Source organism: Narcine bancroftii, chromosome 6 (assembly GCF_036971445.1).
Source record: "Narcine bancroftii isolate sNarBan1 chromosome 6, sNarBan1.hap1, whole genome shotgun sequence".
Classification (NCBI taxonomy): domain Eukaryota; kingdom Metazoa; phylum Chordata; class Chondrichthyes; order Torpediniformes; family Narcinidae; genus Narcine; species Narcine bancroftii.
Genome location: NC_091474.1, coordinates 194,836,719 through 194,858,679, shown reverse-complemented (window position 1 = coordinate 194,858,679; position 21,961 = coordinate 194,836,719). Strand labels below are relative to the sequence as shown.

The 21,961-nt window shown below is 44.5% G+C and overlaps 1 protein-coding gene across 3 annotated transcripts in view; it reads right to left on the bottom strand.

Annotated features, from left to right (window-relative positions):
* Positions 1-21,961, bottom strand: part of LOC138736912 (neuroendocrine convertase 1-like) — a 430,075-nt gene that overhangs the window by 208,844 nt on the left and 199,270 nt on the right. For 2 of the 3 annotated variants that reach the window (XM_069887107.1, XM_069887108.1), the window contains exon 3: positions 6,382-6,474. In XM_069887107.1, coding sequence (XP_069743208.1) covers positions 6,382-6,474 — 93 coding nt within the window. Of the gene's footprint in view, positions 1-4,419; positions 4,686-6,381; positions 6,475-21,961 lie in introns of those variants that run through there. The other variant, XR_011340653.1, reaches the window with a different exon arrangement.

Genomic DNA, 21,961 nt, shown 5'->3' with positions numbered 1-21,961 from the left:
CAGGCTAAAAGACTACCTCTCCTGCAGGGTTAGTGTAACTAAGAACAATCAATACAACATGTTTTATAGCCCCAACTTAAAGTAGTTTGCATAGGCTATTTGCTGATGTTTTTTGATTAATACCAAAACACTGAAGAACGATAAAAGAAAAATTAATTAAACATTCTGAAAACAAAGACTTCTTCAAGAATACCAAAAGTGAACACTTTTGTATAAGTTTACTGGAATGAAGAAATTGAAGCTGAGAACAATAATACTTTTTTTTACAACTTGACTTTCTGTTGTTGGTTATTTCATTTTACAGACAATTGAGGACATTATCTCCAATTCACCACTGATAACACAAAGGTTACCATCCTATTTTACACTTACACAATTCACTTAGACTTGTTAACGTCACAGAATATTTTGTGTATTAATCTTTTCCAGACTATTTTTTTTACAGTAGTATTGGAAGGGAGGATGGGGAGATTGCGGTGAGGATTAATCATCTGAAAGGATATAAACTGCTCACTCATACACCTTACTACAAAAAGATGGACAGGTTCTGGATGGAAATGGAAATGAAAAAGATACCAAGGCATACCATCTACAAATAGCTCAAACCTGCATATTATTTCTTGCCAAGGTTACAGTAATTACATCAGTGTGAATATAATTACTATGTATCAAGTACATAGAGCACATTGTCAGTTTGAACTACCAATGACAACTGATCTTCGAAGAGGTAGCAAACTGTTCAGTCTTTGACAAGACCAAAATGAACTAATGATTCATCAAAGCCTTTCACCTGAGATCTTGCAGCATAAAAATTACTATGGTTCTATGCAATTCACCATATATAATTTATTTGATATATTTTGGGGTGATGCAATAAAGTTATTTCTATCAGCAGATTGATTTTAGTTTGAACAAAATCTAATGTACAATAGCATGAAATCATGGCATCAAAATAAAGGGGTGAAGAGCAGGAGGAAGATTGAAAACTTGGCAGAATGGTGTACCAACTACAACCTTGTATTCAATATCACCAAAATCAAGGAGCTAATTATTGACTTCAGGAAGGGAAAACCAGAGGTGTATGATCCGGTGATCACTGGGAGACGGTGAGCAAATTTAAGTTCTTGGGAGTCACTATCAAGAAGAAATTTTCCTGGACCCAACATACTAATGACGTCATGAGAAAAGCACGTCAGCACCTCTACTTCTTCAGGAGTTTGCAGAGGTTTGGTATGACATTGGAAACTCTGGCAAATTTCTCCAGATGTGTGGTGGAAAGTGTGGCTGGTCTGGGGACACCAATATCCTGAGCGTAAAACCCTGCAGAAGTAGTGGATTTAGCTCAGCATATCAAAGGCAAACCCCTCCCCACCTTCAGAGAGTAGCAGCAATCATCAAGGATCCACACCATCCTGCTACCATCAGGAAAGAGGGTGACATGCCTCAAGACTCACATCACCAGGTTCAGGAACAGCTGCTGCCACTCGCCCATCAGCCTCCTCAACAAAAAACTCAATCAGGGAGTCATTTATGGACTCTTACCCTTGAATTTTGATAATTTTTCATCTCTGCATTGCACAGTCAAGTTGATTCCATTTTTGTTTTGTTTAAATGCATAGAGTGTACAGTTTTTTTGCACTTCTAATAAGTGGTAATTCTGCAATACCCACAGGAAAAATATGTCATGTAAGTACTCTGACAATAAATCTAAAACCTGAAAAAAATGGGGAATTGTGAGCAAATCCATGATGGATAAGCTTGACTGATATGGGGCCCTATTTTAATTCTACACACAGGAATTGGCAGCGACAGAAGTACTCTGCCTTTTGTCGAACGGGTAGTGTCAATTTCCACCAAAAATGTTGCCCTGATCCTAACTGGTGAAGCCTTTGGTATTGAGAAGCTCATTGCACTCAATCATGTTAATGAAGGTAGAACAGGGTCCAGCTATGAGGTAACTGGATAAAGTTTCTGTTTTGGTACTGTGAGAAACAAGCAATCTTGCAGATCAACTCTAAAATTTATACATTGAGAAAAATCCTATCAAGGGCAGCGTGCGTGCACTGCTGAGGGCTTCATTCGTAGCCCCAAGACTGCTGAGTGGAAACAGTACTTGAGGCTGTGGTGTGCGATTTCACACTCTTTAACATTCCCCCCAAAGGCAAGAGGGAGAATAGAAAGTCTTCAGCATGGGATGGGATGTTGTCTGACTTAATTGGCAGGTGCAGGTGTGGATAGAGTCAATGGAAGGGAAGAAAGTCTGTATGATGTTTGAAGCTAAATTCACCAGGTTTGAAACAAACCAGACCCACTTTCCTTAGCATATCCTATGGTCAATCATATCATTTTAAAATGTGATTTAAATATATAAACAAAAAACAGAAACACTGAAAACACTAAAATTATTTTAACAAAATGGCAACTTAATTTTTAATTTGGTCCCTTGCAGCTGTTTCTCTCCATTCAGATAATGGAAACACAGCCCTTTGGATGAATTACCTCCCAGGGTAAATATTGTATCCTCCATTGGACTCTGCAAGGCAGGGTGAATAACAAATGGATTAATGTAGTATTAGTGCAAATAGGTAGTTGTTCTTTGGAGCAAACTCGATGCGATAAAATGCTTTTTTCTGTGTGTATTTCTCTTCGATACCATTTCCAATATTATGCAACGTAACCATCTGAATTTATTTTTTAAAAATTATTACATTGCATCAAACATTTATATATATAAATTTTCCAGCCGTATTACAAATAACTCAATGATTGTCAGAAAACATTGGTAAATCAGTAGGTATAACATGATCCTTTTGGCACAGCAATTAGAATATCTGCAGAAACCAACTCTGATACTGTGAGCTCAATACACTCAATGGAATACTAATGGAAATGTTGCCATCAATGGTGATGCATTGTATTCCTCTCCTTTCATCCCAACAATATATGTTTAAGCCTGCCCCCAAAGAAGGGGATAATTATGTTAAATTAGGTAAATGTGGGTAATCTCAATTTAGCTTCCAGTCGATATGATTACACGTCACAACACTCTCTTCAAGTTTGGCACTAATGCATCAACCTTTCTGATGGAGGTTAGAAATGACAGTCAGAAACAGAGTAGAATAACATTCTGAAAATTTAAACTCATAAAAAAGTTGAGTAATTCAACATTTGGTACAAGAACTGTGAATCAGCTTGGAGAAAATAGTCATGAGGGCTGACAATATTTTAAGAAATAATCAAATGTTTCAAACACATATATTTTCATATATCTTCCACAAACTAAAATGATAAACAGAAATTCCTAGTTAAAAATTGTAATAAGAAGTTAATGAATTATTGTCTGGCGTTGATACTTTAATATTGGAATAGCCATTGGAGATATTGAGTCAGCAAGAATCGGTAGTTTTGGGCAAGATATTATTAAAAATAAGAGACAAGGTAAATGATTAAAAACAAGCCACAAACATTTTAAAACATGTAGCTCTATTAGATTAATGAACCAGCTGATGCAATTCAATCTGTATAAGTTTGAGAAAATTAGTCTGGGGCCAAGGTAGCGAAATATGTTAAATGATCCTGTTGGCAGTAGATGACAGGTTACATGTAAAATGCTGTATAAGTGGTTGAACAGAAAAGTAAGGTTAAGAAATAGCTGAATTTTAATGAGAAGTCTTCATTAAGCCTTGCATATTAAAACATCCCTTACATTAATTCAGAAATATAACTAATGGAAAAATATGAATCAAACAACATGACAGTCAGCTTTAATAAAAATGGAAAATAATTTACTGATGGATGTTTTGATGCCCACTGTTTAAGAGTTTTATCCAATGGTTCTGTCTACACTGTTGGTCATAAAATGGATATTAGATATTGAGAGGGTATGGAGGGAAGCAAAATAATATTGAGTATTTCAGGAAAGATGTTCACCTTGGTCTGAACTCTTCACCTGAAGTTGACAGTATCCTTGGGGAAGTAGGGTAGACAATAAATGCAGTGCAGTCTTGCTTTTGGCACTCATATTCAGATCACAATAATTTAAAACAAAACAAGAATGGAAATTCAGAACTTTACGTGAATGCATTCTGCTGACTTCCTGGAATTAGTTACCAGGCATGCTTGAATATAAAGGAGTAGGTAGATAGATATCTTGTGGGAGAGAAAAAGTCATATTAGGAAATAGACTGTATATGTCCTTAAAAAATGTGACCAGAATTAATTAGACACTTATGGAGGATAAAGTCTATATTTACAAGAAAATAAGCTGTTTAAAAAAAGGTTGCCTTAAGATAGGTCAGTAAACATTTAAACTGATGTAAACTCAAAGATTTTTAAGGAACTCAGAAATGATAACAATGTTAGAATCGGTTTCCAAAAATCAAAAAAAAATATTTTATTCAATAATACAATATCCTTATGAGATATTTAAAAATGATCTCTATCTTTTGCTACTTATAAATGAAGAGACATTTTTGAAATAAACTTGAACCTGAAATGAATGGAAGACCAAGGCAGTAATTTGTTCGATTGAAATTATCTAAGGCATGTTGTGAACAAAGAACGTTTGTGTAAAATAGATAAAATATTTTATGCATGTTGTTTTCTTCACCATCTTCTTCAGCCATGTGTTCCTAAATCACACCCTCTCTGAGCACTTCCTGTATCAATCATCTGGCTGGTTTCATCTGTCACAAAACATGGAATGGGTGCCACATAACACATGGAATGGATTAAAACTTCATTTTATATGAGGCCACGTTTACTGCACATTGTTTCTGACATAAAATAAGTACTCAATATCTACTGTTCCAAATTAATTCAAACATTGTTTTGAAAGGGCAATTTTAATAAAACCTTTTGTATTATTACTTAAATAGTCCCAAAAATGGATTTTGTAACTTTCTTAAATCAAGTGAACACAGAACCTAATAGTAAATGCATGCTTCCGGCAAGACAATGAAAAGGGCAATGCAAGCCCAAAAGAAAAAATATCACAAAAGAATAATGGCTTAAAAACCTATCACATTATGGAATATAGGAACATATTCAGCACCTCAAGTTTCTACACTCAATTAATTGGACTGTGGTTTATCTGTAAATAAATTCCATCCACATTCACGACGATATTTTTCCTCACAAAACTCTATTGATTGTCAATTAAGTGATTCACAAATGGAGCATAAAGTTTCTCTTCCTGGTTTTCCTCAAATATACTCCTGACTTGACCTTTACTTTTGGAAAGACAGATAGAATATCATCAGTCAAGTTAAATTAACTGTTATGTTTTATATTTAGTTCCAAAGGGATGGTCTCGAACTAATTAGAGGACAACTTGTAAAAATCACCACTTCTTACGGTGGAGGCAAATATAAAAATGTGATCATGATTTGCCAGTAAAAATAGTGGCCAAGTTTAGTCTATGGCCCAACCTCCTGTTCTGTGAATGTTACTTGTGAGAAATATTGACCACATTCACTTGATTGTAGAAAAGTATAACAATTTAGAAAGGAATGATATCATTAAGGTTTATGTTAATACTGAATTAAATCTTTGAAAGTAACTGAGAATTTTGAGCATTTAAAGATCCAAATACTTCACTCTAAGCACAGAAATGATATTCGGAAAAAATTCTCACCAATGTGATTAAGGATTCCGGCTAAACAGAGTAGATGTGGTAGAGGTACCGCTAGTCAAAATAAACAGAGCACTTATGATGTTATAACAAGCAACTTTGAAATAAGTTTGAATAGTTACTTGTTACCGCTTTGAATTTGATATGTGCAACTACCTGTGAAATATGTGTATGTTCTTTAGGGATCAGACATTTGTCTCTCAGACAAAAATCTCCCACAAAAATAATCAGAGGAACCCAAACAATAATAGACGTTATTCAGAAGAAGCTTTTGTCAACCAATGTCCCTTCAGAACAGGTGTACCTCCTCATTTGTGTCTGCTCTTTGCAGAATATTGTCAGAGGGAAGTGGTATCAGAATCTTATAACTGTGACGTAGTTTGAAGATTGGTAAGTGTGGCGTCCAATGTGAAAAAAAGCAAATGCAAGTATGTTTCTTCTTTTCCTACATGGTTGATGTTTCATGGCTTTTTGCAGAAGTTGTTCCTGACAAATAATTCCCCCATAATAGTAGAGATATTGCCCATTTAAGTTCGAGCAGGTTCACTGTTCTTCGATTCAAGCCTGGTCATCTTGAAGCAAGCCTGAATGATTGGCTAATGATTTCATTCAAACAATTGATGCCAACGTGTAAGCAATACATTTGGTTGTGACAAGAATTTGCACCATTTAAATTGAATGGAAATCATAAATTTTATCAGTTATTTTGTGCTCACAGATTCCCAATATTTCCATTTGAGATAGCCTACCTTTGGTTCCTGCAACAACTTCTTCTTCAGAAATTTTCTGCTTCTTAAATGCAGAGGATCGCGAAAGACATAATGTCCATCCATGTTTCCTATCTGTGACATAAAATACAAAACTGAGTATCAAAGATTCCATGAAGGACAATAAAGGACAGTTCAGAAGAATTAACATTAATTTATTTGACAACCTGGTCCTTATTGCATTTATACTAGGGAACAGGAATTACATCATTCTATCAAGTTTGTATTGCAATTTTAACATTGTGGTTATAAATGGGCTTCCATCCAAAGTAAAACCTTTACGTGCCTACTTTGTTCCCCCTCACCCCACCCTCTACCACTGTGCTTTGTCCCCTACTTTTGCATGCTCCTTCTGTTTTGCTCATTTGGCTATGTTTATTCAGATTGTGCTTTTTCCATATCGTGTAAGATTATTAAACGTTCCCACTGTTGATTTTCTAAAGCAGGGGCAGGCAACTTTTTTACCATGTGTGGGCTGGATGGTGTGTCAGTGGTTGAACGGCAGGCCGCACTGATGCTACCATACATGAAATAATTGTTTTAATAAATAAGTAAATAGAATTAATACGATGATGCATTTCAGGTCAGGGAGGGCATCTTCAAATTGGGAAAGGCACCAAAAATCATGAGTTTGTCATTAAAATGACACAATTTTTAAAAAGCATAAAAGTCAAAAAGGACAAAAATTAGTCACAAAGAAAACAAAATAACTAACCTCAAAACAGACAGTAGTGAGATGGGGAGAATGTGACAGTGGAGAAGGTGAATGTCACACAAAGAGAGGGTGAGCCTCACACGAAGAGAGAGGGGCTCTCATGCAGAAAGAGGAGTGAGTGTGTCACAGGGAGAAGATGAGTCACAAACACTCAGAAGCCATTTTTAAACTGAAAAGCTGCACTACTGCTGTGCACAATAGTGGAAGTCAGCTTTCTTGTTCACACAGCCAGTTCCATGAGTCCCTTTACACAGCAAGCCGGCTTGCCGAAGCAAAAGAGGTGGGACGTGTAGCACAGCAGCATGGCAACACGGTTCACCCTTTTAGACAGGTCCTGCAACAATGCACTCCACCCCTCATACTACCTACCTTGGCAGGTTGAAACCAGATAAGTTTAGACCCCCCCCCCCCAATCTGCCTTTGATGTGTTAACACCGTGCTCAAAATGCAGATAATATCCAGTTTTCAAGTGCTGTGTAAAAGGGGTAAGTGAGAGGAAGTGAGAGAGAGAGAGAGAGAGAGAGAGAGAGAGAGAGAGAGGGAGAGAGAGAGAGAGAGAGAGAGAGAGAGATTTAAGCAAAGATAGGGGAATCAACACACAAAAAGAAGGATTCACCCACAGCAAAAGGGAGTCGAACCCAGGAAGTGTCACACTCTGAAAGGGAGTCCAATACATAGAGGCAGATGATTGCTGAGAAACGAAGAGTCAGAGAGATGGTATCATATACACACACATTGAAAATGTCTCATGTACAGAAACGTGGAGAGTGAGAGAGTGTAAGAGAGAGAGAGAGAGAGAGAGAGAGAGAGAGAGAGAGAGACAAGTACCACTGACAGATAAATTGAAAGAGCATGACAGAAAGAAGTGGTGTTGCAGAAAGAGAGAGGTGGATTCTCACAGACACTGGTCTCATACAGAAGAGAATGCTCTCACAGACAGCAAGATAATGTCACCATGAGAGGGGGAAGAACAACACAATGAAAGGGGGGAGAATGACACTGGAAGAGGGGCAAGGACGTCACGGGGGAGGTCTCGCGCAGAGGGTTCTCGTACAGAGGGTGGAGAAGTCTCACACAGAGAGCGGGGGAGTCTTGTGGAGAGGGCAGGGGTGGGAGTCTCACACAGAGGGCAGGGGGGTCTCCAGTGCAGAGGACGGGGGAGTCTCGAGTGCAGAAGCCGGGGGGGGGGGGTCTCTAAAGGACAGGGGGTCATCCAGTGCAGAGGGCATGGGGTCTCCAGTGCAGTGAGTGGGGGAGGTCTCCAGCACAGAGGGCAGAGAGCCTCCAGAGCAGAGGGCAGGGTGGTGTATCCACAACAGAGGGTGAGGGAGTCTCCAGAGGGTGGGGGGGTGTATCCACAACAGAGGGTGGGGGGGTTCTCCAGTGCACAGAGCGGGAAGTCAAGCACAGAGAGTAGAAGCCTCCAACGCAGAGAGCGAGGGAGCCGAGTACAGAGATGGGGGGGGGGGGTGGGAAGCCTCACACCAAGGGGGGCAGCTGCGCACCTGGCTGTAGGTTGTCTACCCCTGGTCTAAAGTGTTCCCTAAAGTAGTTATCATGATGTGTGTCTATGTCTAATTTTAAAGTACTCACATATTACACATTGGAATGGCCATTGGCCCTCTGTTCCAAACTGTTATCAGGGGAAGGGGACCAGAAAACTCCAAGGTCATACTTTTAAGGTGACACAGGAAGTCCAGACCCAACAATACTGGAGCACAAAATTCATCTAAAATGTACAGGTGAAATTTACAAAACTCCCCCCCCTTCAAATGACAGATGAACTATACAATGTTTCTGAACCCAGCCCGAATGGGATTGGGAAGCTAGGAAGATTCGGTAATTAGAGGGGTACATTTTTAAGTTAGATTTTTGCAAAGTCCGTGAGTCTATGGAGCCTGTGTCAATCACGCCCTTGATTGAATGTCCATTTACCTTCACCGTCACCACTGAGTTGCTGAACTGGTGAGGTCTATTCTGGTCGAGGACCAGCGACCCCAGGTTGCCAGAGACGCCATGTTCTTCCCTCGAGTGACCCCCTCCATCCTGAGTTGACCTGTGCAGGTAAGATGACTTTGTGGTGCTGAAAGATGGCTGCCCTCCTTCCTCCTCTGACGATGATGATGGCACTGAATTCAAAATCAGGTCACTGCAAGATGGCTGCCGGGCCTTTTCACGCTGTTTCTGTAGGGGGAAGGTTGCACAGCAGGAGATCTCAGGTGAGTCCGGCGCGGATGACTTGGGGTTGGAATCGGATCTAGGAGTGGTACAGGCCATGGACTTCCCTGGACCTCCCTTCGCATGGCAGATCCTCACCCAATGCCCCTTCTTCCCACAACTGGAACACACCAAGTCTTTGGCCGGGCAGCGGGCACGGGAATCTGTCCCTTACCATAAAAAATGAACTCCTGGGCTTGGGAAGCGGCAGCCATTAGAGCAGGACCTGCTAGCAGCTGGTCTTTGGAGGTGCTCACCTGAGAGTGCGAGTTCGCTGGCCTCAAGGTCATAGTTCTCAAGACTGGCCTGTTCCAGTGATTTGGCAAGCTTGACATGGCTAGCAAGGTCCTTCCTTCCCAACTTGAGCAGTCGCTGCCTCATGTACCCTGCGACTAGAGTGTCCCGAATCTGTTCATCTTCCAGGATGCGGCCCGAAGTGACCTGCATTTCTTAGCCAGCATCCGCAGATCCAGCAGGTAGTTGTCAATCGATTCTCCGGGCATTTGGCAGAGTAAGGGAAGCCAGTGTCTAACTAGGATCTTGTTCCGGGTCTTCATGTAGCGGGCCTTCAGCACCTCGACGGCGGCCTCGTACATCGGAGAGTCTCAGATGACTGCGTACCCGTTTGTCCCTACCCTTGAGATGAGCACCAACTCTGGAGCTCATCTGTATGGAAGACGCCCCTGATCACATTCAGATAGGCCTGGAAGCAGTCTAGCCAATATGAGAACTCCTCAGTCATGTTGGGGGACTAGGGACCTATTAACTGTATAGTGGGCTTAAGCAACACCTCCATCCTTGATTGTAAGCTAATAAAATTGTAGCATAGATAAAAGCTCATACTTGACTGGAGGGAGAACTAACGCTTTTATTAGCTTACAACACAGGTAGGGTTAATGAACAGGCTTCCAGAAGGGTTCAGGGTTTAGGCGGGAAACCCGGGTTAATATGGCCCCTCAGAGGAGGAGCCAGGAGTTGGGTCCAGTCATCAGTACAGGACATTTCTTGTGAATCCCAGTTCACTACACACGCCTTGCCTGTTTTTTGAGCAGGTTTTTCTGGAACAGCTGCCCGAGGATATCCAACTGCTGCTTGCCAACACGGACTTCAGCGACCCCAGGGAAGTTGCCACTCTGGTGGACATGCTCTGGAGAGTGAAAAGGGATGGCAGCTCTGGTGGAACAAATCGCTAGGCCACGTACGCAGAAAATGCCAAGGCCGCAACAACTGTCAGAAATAAAAGTGGACTCCCCACCACCAGTACTGCTTCTGCCATCAGAGATGCCTCCCCTGCGTGTTTCAGGGAAACACTGTGGCCAACCATTGCCATGGTGTTTGGCCAACAAGACAACCTCCTCCATGACTGGGACTCCCTCTTAGGACAGCAGTTCCTAGTCAACACAGGTGCCGAAGTTAGCATCCTTTCCACCCCACTCCTCAGCCTACAACCAGAGAAACCAGGCCCAGCCTTGAGGGCAGCTAACAGTAGCAGCATAAGGACTTTCAGCACCTGCACCATCCCAATCTGTTTTGGCAACAGCCAGTTCACTGGACTTTTTTACTGGTGGCAGTGGCTCAACCACTGTATGCTAGTGGACCTCAAAGGGCAGCATTCGATGCAAGCCAGGATTTTCCAGACTTTCTCCATGCGTGAAGCCAGACTACTGGCCTCCCCATCTCAACTCTGTCACAGTATACGCATTCTGGCCGAATTCCCTTCCATCGTGACACCCCAGCTTACCTCAGCTGAACCCAATCACAGGTTTGGCACCACATCTTGACAGCGGCACCTCCACTCCATGCCAGGGCATGCCGCCTTCCTCCCGAGAAACTCAACCTCACAAAAGAGGAATTTTTAAAAATGGAGGCACTGGGAATGGTGCAATGGTCTAACGGTCCCTGGATCTCCCCCCTACACATAGTACCAAAGGCAGTGGGAGGGTGGAGGCCTTGTGGAGCCTACTGCCGCCTCAATGAAGCCACCGCACCTGGCAGATATCCTGTATCTCATATGAAGGATTTCACTGTAAATCTACAAGGGGTGTGAATATTTTCCTAGGTCGACCAAATACCTGTCCACCCTGATGTCATCCCTATAACTGCGATTATCACCCCCTTCAGGCTATTCGAGTTCCTAAGGACGCCCTTTGGGCTCAAGAATGCAGCTCAGACCTTCCAAAGACTCATGGATGCAGTAGGCTGGGACCTCGTGTTTGTGTTCATTTACCTGGACAATATCCTGATAGCCAGTCACAATCACAAAGAGCACGTGGCCCACCTAAGGCAACTGTGACTCGCCTGAGTGACTTCGGCTTTACAATCAACCTGGCCAAATTTCAGTTTGGGATACAGATAATTGATTTCCTGGGCCAACAGTCATGAAGTGACACCTCTGCCCAAAAAGGTAGAGGCCATCAGGCATTTCACCAAATTCCACCGTTTCATACCAGGAGCAATCTGGATCATGCGAACCCCCTTTCACACTCAAGGCAGGGAAACGAAAAGAGGTAACCTGGGTGGGACAAGGAAGCATCAGAAACATTCCAAAAACCAAAAGATGCAATTGCCAACACTACACTTCTGGTGCACCCTAGGATAAATGCCCCAACCACCCTCACAGTGGACACATCCAACACGGAGGTTGGCAGCATGCTTGAACAGTTGGCAGCCCCTGGTGTTTTTCAGCAGACACCTCTGACCATCTGCACTCAAACACAGCACCTTCAATCGTGAACTCTTGGCACTATACCTGGTGGTCTGACACTTCAGAAATGTTTTGGAGGGGAAGCATTCAAAGTCTTCATAGACCACAATCCACTAACCTTCGCCTTCAAAAATTATCGGACCTGTGGTCAGCCAGACAACAAAAACAACTGTCCTACATATCCGAGTTTACCACAGACATTGAACACATCACTGATAAAACCAACATAGTGGCTGGCACACTGTCACGACCGGCGATGCAGTCCAGCTAGAACCTGTCCCAGGAGATATACTACATGGCCCTGGCCAAAGCACAACAGACAGATTCATACAAGACGGCAGTCTCAGAGCTCAAGCTAGAAGACAGCACTATTGGCCCAGGCAACCAGATGCTCCTAAGCAATGTTTCCACTAGCAAGCACAGCCCATCATACTGGCATCCTGGAAATGGCAGGTTTTTGAAGCGATGCAAAACCTGGCACACCTGGTCATCTGAACCACTATCAAGATGGCACCCAGAAGGTTCATCTGGCATGGCCTCCATAAGCAGGTCAGTCAATGGGCCAAGACCTGCACTCTGTCAGGCGTCAAAGGTGAAAACACACACCAAAGCACCTCCCCAAACCTTCAAACCAGCACGGCGAAGGTTTAGTCACATCCACATTGACATTGTAGGACTGCTGTTGGTCACACGGGGGGCAAGGTACCTTTTGATGATGGTCGACCACTCCACAAGATGGCCAGAAGTGGTTTCACTAGCAGAAACAAGTACTGAGTCCTGTGCCAGAGCATTAATCAATATTTGGGTGACAAGGTTTGGGGTGCCAGAGCATATGACCTCTGACAGGGATGCAAAATTCACCTCGGGGCTCTGGGCGGCATTGGCCAACCTTCTGGGAACCCAGCTCCCACACATATATGTGTGAGAATCATAAGGTAGTGATCATGGGAGATTTTAACTTCCCTCACATTGATTGGGATACCCATACAGTTAGAGGGCTGGATGGCTAGAGTTTGTTAAATGTGTTCAAGATTGCTTCCTGAATCAATTAGTAGAAGAACTGACTCTGGACAGTTTAATACTGGATCTCCTGTTAGGGAATGAGCTAGGTCAGGTATCAGACATTAATGTTGGAGATCCAATTGGGTCTAGTGATCATAATTCTGTTAATTTTAAGGTAGTTTTAGGGAGGAGCAAGGAGGGGCCTAAAGTTGAGGTTCTGGATTGGAGAAGAGCAAATTTCGAAGGAATAAGAAGGGATTTGGGGAGTATTGAGTGGGACAGGATATTTTCAGGTGAGGGTGTAAATGAGAAATGGAGGATATTCAAAAAAGAAATTTTGAGGTTACAGAGTAGTTATGTCCCAGTGAGGATCAAAGGAAAGGCTGGAAGTCATAGGGAGGCTTGGTTTTCGAGGAATATTGGAAATTTGGTTAGGAGAAAAAGGGAGGTGTACAAGAGGTATAAAGAACAGAGAGCTGACAATTTGAAGGAGGACTACAAGGTGTGTAGAAGGAATCTTAAGAAAGAAATTAGAAAGGCCAAAAAAAGGCACGAAGAGGCTTTGGCAGACAGAGTAAAAATAAATCCAAAGGGTTTCTATAAGTACATTAAAAGTAAAAGATTAGTGAAGGATAAAATTGGACCCCTTGTAGATAGTGAGGTAGGTTGAGTGAGAAGTCAGAGGAAATGGGGGAAATTTTGAATTATTTCTTTCCCTCGGTATTCACTAGGGAAAAAAATATTGAACCAGTTGAGGTAAAGAAAAATAGTGGGGAGGTAATGAAGCATATAAGGATAACCGAGGAGGTAGTGTTGAAAAAGATAAAGGTGGATAAATCTCCGGGACCGGACAAAATATTTCCAAGGACACTCAGGGAGGCCAGTGGACAGATAGTAGGGCCATTAACAGAGATATTTAGGATGTCACTGGCCACGGGGGTAGTGCCAAAGGATTGGAGGGTGGCACATGTGGTTCTGCTGTTTAAGAAAGGGTCTAAATGTAAACCTGGGAATTATAGGCCCGTGAGTCTGACGTCTGTGGTGGGCAAGTTGATGGAAAGTGTTCTGAGGGATGGTATTTACAAATATTTGGAGGTATAGGGATTGCTAGGGAGTAATCAGCATGGTTTTGTCAGGGGTAGATCATGCTTGACAAACCTGATTGAGTTTTTCGAGGGGGTTACAAAAAAGGTTGATAAAGGGAAAGCTGTGGATGTTGTCTATTTAGACTTTAGTAAAGCTTTTGACAAAGTTCCCCACAGGAGGTTAGGAAAAAAGGTGGAGGCATTAGGCATAAATGAGGAGGTAGTGAAATGGATTCAGCAATGGTTGGATGGGAGGTGTCAGAGAGTAGTGGTAGAAAATTGTTTGTCCAATTGGAGGCCGCTGACTAGTGGAGTTCCTCAGGGATCGGTCCTCGGTCCACTATTGTTTGTTATATATATTAATGATCTGGAAGTAGGGGTGGAGAATTGGATAAGCAAGTTTGCGGATGATACAAAGATTGGTGGTGTTGTGGACAGTGAGGAAGATTACCGTAGATTAAAAGGTGATTTAGGAAGGCTGGAGGTGTGGGCTGAGAAATAGCTGGTGGAAGTTAATACAGATAAGTGTGAGGTGTTACATTTTGGAAAGACAAATCTAAATAGGTCATATGCATTAAATGGTAGGCTATTGAGATGTGCAGAGCAATAAAGGGATTTAGGAGTTGTGGTAAATACTACCCTCAAGGCTGATACTCAGGTAGATGGTGTGTTGAAGAAGGCATAAATCAGAGTATTGAATTCAAGAGTAGGGAGGTTATGATGAAATTGTACAAGGCATTGGTGAAGCCAAATTTGGAGTACTGTGTACAGTTTTGGTCACCAAATTATAGGAAAGATATAAACAAAATAGAGAGAGTGCAGAGAAGGTTCACGTGAATGTTGACAGGATTTCAAGGTTTGAGTTACAGGGAAAGGTTGTGCAGACTGGGTTTTTTTTTCTGGAGCGTAGAAGATTGAGAGGGGACTTGATAGAGGTGTTTAAGATTTTAAAAGGGACAGACAGAGTAAACGTGGATAGGCTTTTTCAATTAAGAGTGGGGGAGATTCAAACTAGAGGGCATGGTTTAAGATTGAAGGGGGCAAATTATAAGGGGCACATGAGGGGAAATTTCTTTACGCAAAGGGTGGTGGGGATGTGGAATGAGCTTCTGACAGACGTGGTCGAGGCGGGATCATTGGTTACATTTAAGGAAAGACTAGATAGTTACATGGATAGGAGAGGACTGGAGGGGTATGGACCGGGTGCTGGTCAGTGGGACTAGGAGGGTGGGGATTTGTTACAGCATGGACTAGTAGGGCCGAACTAGCCTGTTCAGTGCTATAAGTGGTTATATGGTTATATGGTTATATAATAGCATATCACACACAGGCCAACAGGTGGTGAAGTAGTTCCACAGACAACTGAAGGAAGCTCAGAAGGCTCGGCTCAATGGCTGCATTGGACAGATGAGCCACCGTGAGTCCTCCTGGGTATCTATATAGCACCAGAGGAAGATTTCAATGCCTTGGTGGTGGAAATGATATAAAGTGCACCTATGGTCATACCAGGGGAGTTTTTGGCTGCTGCCAAAGACCCAGAAGAACCACCAGTAGCAACGTTGGATAAGCTCAGGGAGCAACTAGGAACCTTAGCCCCAGCACAGCCCTTGCTGCACGGCCAACCAAAGACATTCATCCCCAAGGACCTAAAGACATGTAAATACGTCTTTTTTGTGACAGAGAGCACTGCGTTCACCTCTGCAATGACCATACGAGGGGCCCTACCAAGTGACCAGGCACAATGGGTCCACATGTGTGCTGGATATTGGCAGTAAGGAAGAGACTTTCACTATCAACTGCCTCAAACCAGCACACGTAGACATCAGCCAGCCAATCACTACACAGGCCCTGCGACCCAGGGACAGGCTGCCAAAGTCACAGGACAATACTTTTAGATTGCCAGTTCTGGTGGGGGAGGGGGGGGGCTGGGTGTCATGTAGCGGCCTCCTACCTGGGAGGTGGCTCAACACACAAAATGGTGGTCGAATGTGGCAATCGCACAAGGCCCGCACAGACCAATGACCTTTCTCTTCAGCCATCTGACCACATAGCGGAAACATTGACCAATCAGCAACCAGAATGCCGTTAATGTCACTTCTGCCAACAATGGCCGGAAATCCCAGGCCCAGCGGCAGAGGCAGAAAGTGTAATAAACCAATCTTGTCTATAACTGCATCGGGTGTGTGTCGTTCTTCCACTCTCTGGTGTAACAAATCGCTACAATATGTAAAAAAACACTAAATGTCCCTTTTTGACACAACCATAGCAGACAGTGTCTTTGAATTTGCACCTATTCGCATAGTACATTCCTTCACACCGAAAACATTCCACCCACTTTGCCTATATACCAGTCTCCTTCCTGACTTGGTACACTGCTGTTGACTGCAACATCCCCATGTCCTTTCTGGATACCATTGGCATTATTAGCCACCATCCTCATGCCTTGGAAAATCTCTAGTGCTTTCTTGAAAGTCAGCAGTGGGGTTTCTCCACAACAAGTGGCACTGTATTGTGTCATTAATGCCGCGTACCAATCTATCATGGAGCATGTTGTGGTGGTATGTTAGTACACCACTAGGTCACCAGGGGCCACCACCTGGTGACCTTGTATATATAAACCGGTTGCAGCTCATTCTCATTCATTCTGGCCTAGGCTTGCACTGCTAGGCAAGGCCTAGCTGCATATATTAGCCTATTAAAACTAGGATTTTACTTGCACTCTGTCTCGTGTGGTTGATGCTAGTCGCCATCAATTTAATAGGCTAATATATATCCAGATGGATGTTGCTTCTGCCCTCGCCCATGCTTCCGACTCCACTGAGGCCCGGCTTAGGGACCTAGACACGTGGATGGATCTTGCACACGTGCCGCCGAGTAAGGACCGGACAGAAAGGACGGAGAGCTGCAGGATCAAAATCACGGGAGAGAGAGAGGGACTCACCCAGTGGTCGTAGTGGACTACGAGAGGGACAGAAGTATCCTGGAGCAGGTAAAGAGAGGCCAAGGGCCCCGCCTGTTAGCTAATTCACCGGGACCGGGACCGGTCATGCAACCCAATGGGTTCCTGGTTTATAATCAAGGATCGCATCAAGCGCGAGTGGAGAGAGTACAGCAAGTCGCCCTCCAGATCACGACTTTTCGTCAGGATTGCGGGGACGGATTACTACCCCTGAGACACCCCCAACTATCCCCGATCCCTCAGAGGGGCCCACGTTTCTGCAGGATTAGGCTCGGTACACGCCCCCCCCCCAGCCACTGAATCAGAGGCTCAGGTTTAGCCAAGTGCTGAGGACTGACAAGCTGGAGCTGGATCCCAGAGCTCCCGGGGCAAGCACGCACTTCGACCGAAGGCAGAGATGTTTTTTAAATTACGTGGGGGTTGAAGGAGCGTCAGAAGAGGAGATGCTAATGCTACTGTTAGCTCAGCTAGGGGATCGCCCTCTTATGCAAGACGCTAAATCATACCAAGAGGCAATGGACACCGTACAGAGGCACTATAACAAAAGGCACAGTGAGCTACACTCTAGGCATTGGCTTATGACCAGGTCACAGCAACCAGGGGAGTCAGTGAGAGATTTTATACTGGCACTGAAAGACTTAGCAAGGGTCTGTACTTGCAGCATCAGCCCAAGAGTATGCAGATGATCTTGCAAGGGACAGGATCGTGGCCGTTTTCAGATCTATAGAAATCAGACAAAGGCTGCTGGAAAAGGGGATGGTTAAGCTGGAAGAGGCAGAGACTATTGTGAAGGCTCTGGAGGACTCAAGGAGAGAACTAGAAGAGTACTCACTGCTGGACTCGGTAACCCCTCACAGGGAGAGGAATATGAGTGATCAAGGGCAACATATAGCAGCTGCAGCCCCACTGGAGCACTCCAAATGCCCTTTTTGCGGACAGCCCAAGCACCCCAGAGCTCACTGCTCAGCTAGGAAAAAGGACTGTTCAAAGTGTGGAAAGAGAGGACATTATGCAAAAGTCTGTAGAAGCCTCAAGGCTCCCACCAAACCCCTTTCTCATGGAAATGAGAGGTGGGAAAACACTTCATCTTCCTCCTCAGGCAGGCAGAAGCAGAGTGTCATGTGCTGTCGGCCATCTTGGGCAAAGGATGCCGGACAGAGCACATCACTATCAGGGGGTGACTACGATACAGAGTGCTACTATGACCAGGATGCCAAGTACTACTTGTAGAGCTTGTCGAAAGAACCAAAGACTTGATCCAAACCAAGGCTTTTATTCGCAAAAGACAGGAGCTCTTCACAGATGGCCGACCAGTCCGGAATCATCCGACCTGGCAAGGGACACAACCCTTTAAGGCCCAGACAGTAGGCATGGCTAAGCTCTCAGCCAATCGCTGTAAGCACAGTCATAACACTCTAGATACTGTAACTATATACATTGGTGATAGGTCTGTACTATCACACTACCAGAACGGAGGACGTGCCATGCTGGCCTCTCTGCGTTTGAATCAGGTGAGTCCACACAATTTATTGGATGCTACTGTTAGTATTAAAGTTAATGGGTTGACAGTAAATTGCTTGATGGATAGCGGGAGTACGGAAAGTTTCATAGACCAGGGGCTGGTAGAACGCCTTGCTCTAAACACATACCCGAGTGACGACCAGATTTTATTAGTGTCTAACAGACATGTAGCAAAGGTCAAACATTTCTGCAGGGTCACACTGGAAATACAGGGCACAGAGTATGAAGAGTTTAAGTTGCTAGTTCTCCCCCGCCTCTGTGCTCCCGTCCTGCTGGGGCTGGACTTCCAGTGCCCATTGAAAAGCATCATGATAGTACATAATGGGCCACTTTACCCACTGCTCCTTGAGAATAGACGACACTATAGCCTGACGGCCCTGAATATCAAAACCCCCCCCCCCCCCCCACTATTCACGCACCTCACTCCCAACTGCACCCCAGTAGCCACCAAGAGCAGGAGGTACAGCCTGAGGGACAGAGAGTTCATTAGAACAGAAGTCTGCAGACTTCTGCAGGAGGGCATTATAGAAAAGAGCTCCAGCCCCTGGAGAGCACAGGTCGTTGTAGTGAAGTCAGGGGAGAAGCAGTGCATGGTGGTAGATTACAGACAGACGATCAACAAATTTATGCAGTTGGATGCCTACCCACTACCACGCATTGCGGACATGGCAAACAGCATTGCTCAGTATAAAGTTTTCTCTACCATAGACCTTAAGGCAGCATACTGCCAATTGCCTATTAGAGAGAGCGACCATATATACACAGCATTCGAGGCAGACGGCAGGCTATATCAGTTCCTCCGCCTCCCCTTTGGCATCAACAACGGGGTATCCCTGTTCCAGTGGGAGATGGACCGCATAGTAGACGAGTACCAACTCCAGGCAGAGTTCCCATACCTGGACAATGTTACGATTTGCGCTCACTCGCAAGCTGACAATTACACTAACCTTCGACATTTTTTTCCAAGCAACAAAGGAACACAATCTAACATATAATAGGGATAAATTCATCTTCAGCGCTAGGAAACTAGCCATCCTGGGCTATGTGGTGCAGAACAGGGAAATCAGCCCAGAACCCGCCCACATGTGCCCGCTTCTAGACCTCCCGGTCCCACACTCACAGAAAACCTTAAAGAGATGTTTGGGACTTTTTGCATATTACGCACAGTGGGTCCCCAACTACACCAACAGGGCCCACCCACTTATAAAAGCCTCAGCTTTTCCTCTCAGCCCAGCAGCTATCAAAGCCTTTATGGAGATTAGGGATCTGATTGCAAAAGCAACCCTGTAATCCATAGATGAGACAATTCCTTTTCAGGTAGAGACCATATAACCATATAACCACTTACAGCACAGAACAGGCCAGTTCGGTCCTACTAGTCCATGCCGTAACATATCCCCACCCTCCTAGTCCCACTGACCAGCACCCAGTCCATACCCCTCCAGTCCTCTCCTATCCATGTAACTATCTAGTCTTTCCTTAAATGTAACCAATGATCCCGCCTCGACCACGTCTGTCGGAAGCTCATTCCACATCCCCACCACCCTTTGTGTAAAGAAATTTCCCCTCATGTTCCCCTTATAATTTGCCCCCTTCAATCTTAAACCATGCCCTCTAGTTTAAATCTCCCCCACTCTTAATTGAAAAAGCCTATCCACGTTTACTCTGTCTGTCCCTTTTAAAATCTTAAACACCTCTATCAAGCCCACACCTCAGACGTAGCATGAGCTGCCACTCTGAACCAGGAGGGACGCCCGGTTCCCTTTTTCTCACGGACCCTACAGGGGACCGAGGTAAGACACTTGGCAGTGGAGAAGGAGGCTCAAGCCATTGTGGAAGTGGTAAGGCGCTGGAAACATTATCTGGCATGTAAACGCTTCACCCTTGTCACGGACCAACGATCAGTGGCTTTTATGTTCGATAGCCAGAACAGGGGTAAGATAAAAAAATGATAAAATCCAGCACTGGAGGATAGAACTGTCTACGTATAGTTACGACATTCTATACCATCTAGGGAGGCTCAACGAGCCCCCAGATGTACTGTCCAGGGGTATCTGTGCAGCCCTCAATCACAAGTCCCAGTTGCAGAACTTGCACAATGAGCTGGGCCACCCAGGAGTCGCTAGACTGATCCACTTCATAAGGGCCCAAAATCACCAATTCTCGGTAGAGGAGGTACGGACAGTAAGCAGGGGCTTCCCCATTTGTGCGGAATGCAAACCGCAGTTTCACCAACCGGATAAAGCCACGCTGTTAAAAGCTACAAGACCTTTTGAGTGCCTAAGCCTCGATTTTAAAGGCCCGCTCCCTTCCTACGACAGTAACTTCTATTTCCTTAATGCCGTAGACGAATACTCACGCTTCCCTTTTGCTATTCTGTGTCCCGATATATCCGCAGCCACGGTAATAAACTGCTTGCAATCCATTTTCAGCATGTGTGAGTACCCCAGCTATATACACACAGATAGGGCTGCCTCCTTTATGAGTGCTGAGGTCCAGCTGTACCTGAGAGATAGAGGCCTTACCCCAGAGGTAATGGACAGGTAGAAAGGGAAAATGCCACTATCTGGAAAACGGTCCTACTTCCTTTAAAGGCAAAAGACCTACCAGTGGCAAGGTGGCAAGATGTGTTACCGGAGGCCTTGCACTCCATATGCTTGCTGTTGTGTACCGCCATTAACATGATACCTCATGACCGTATGTTTTCTTTCTTGAGGAAAGCCGTGACAGGCACGGTGTTGTCTAGATGGTTAATGACACAGGGACCGCCACTCCTCCAGAAACAGTGCAGGCCCCACAAAATGGACCCTCTGGTGGAGCCAGTGGAAGTGAGGCACACGAACCCACACTATGCATATGTCGCATTCAGGGATGGACAGGAAGACTCAGTAGCCACCAGAGACTTCGCACCAGCCGGATGTGTGGATGACGCAGGAGAGCCGACCCCTATGGATCAGCAGGAAGGGACAGTGGATGACACAAGAGAGCCGCAGACCCCTATGGATCAGCAGGAAGGAATTGTGGACGATGGGGGAGGGTCGTGAACGCCTATGGACCAGCGCGAAAAACGACGCACATCAGAACAGACGATTGTCACGCCCCCACTTGGGGCCTCGCCGAACAAAACACCCCAACAACCAATACCCGACAGGAATCCCTACACCCCCTCAGCATATTATTGCCCAATGTCAGGTCCCTTGACCCTTAATAGCCTCCACCTCTCTTGCCCCAGTACCCCGAAGGTCCAGGAGGAAAAGGAAACCTTGCCAAATACTGGACTTATGAACACATGGAAAAGAGAAGGGGGTTGGAGGGGAGGAAAGCCAAAAAAAAATTTAAGTGTGGGTGAATGTGATGTT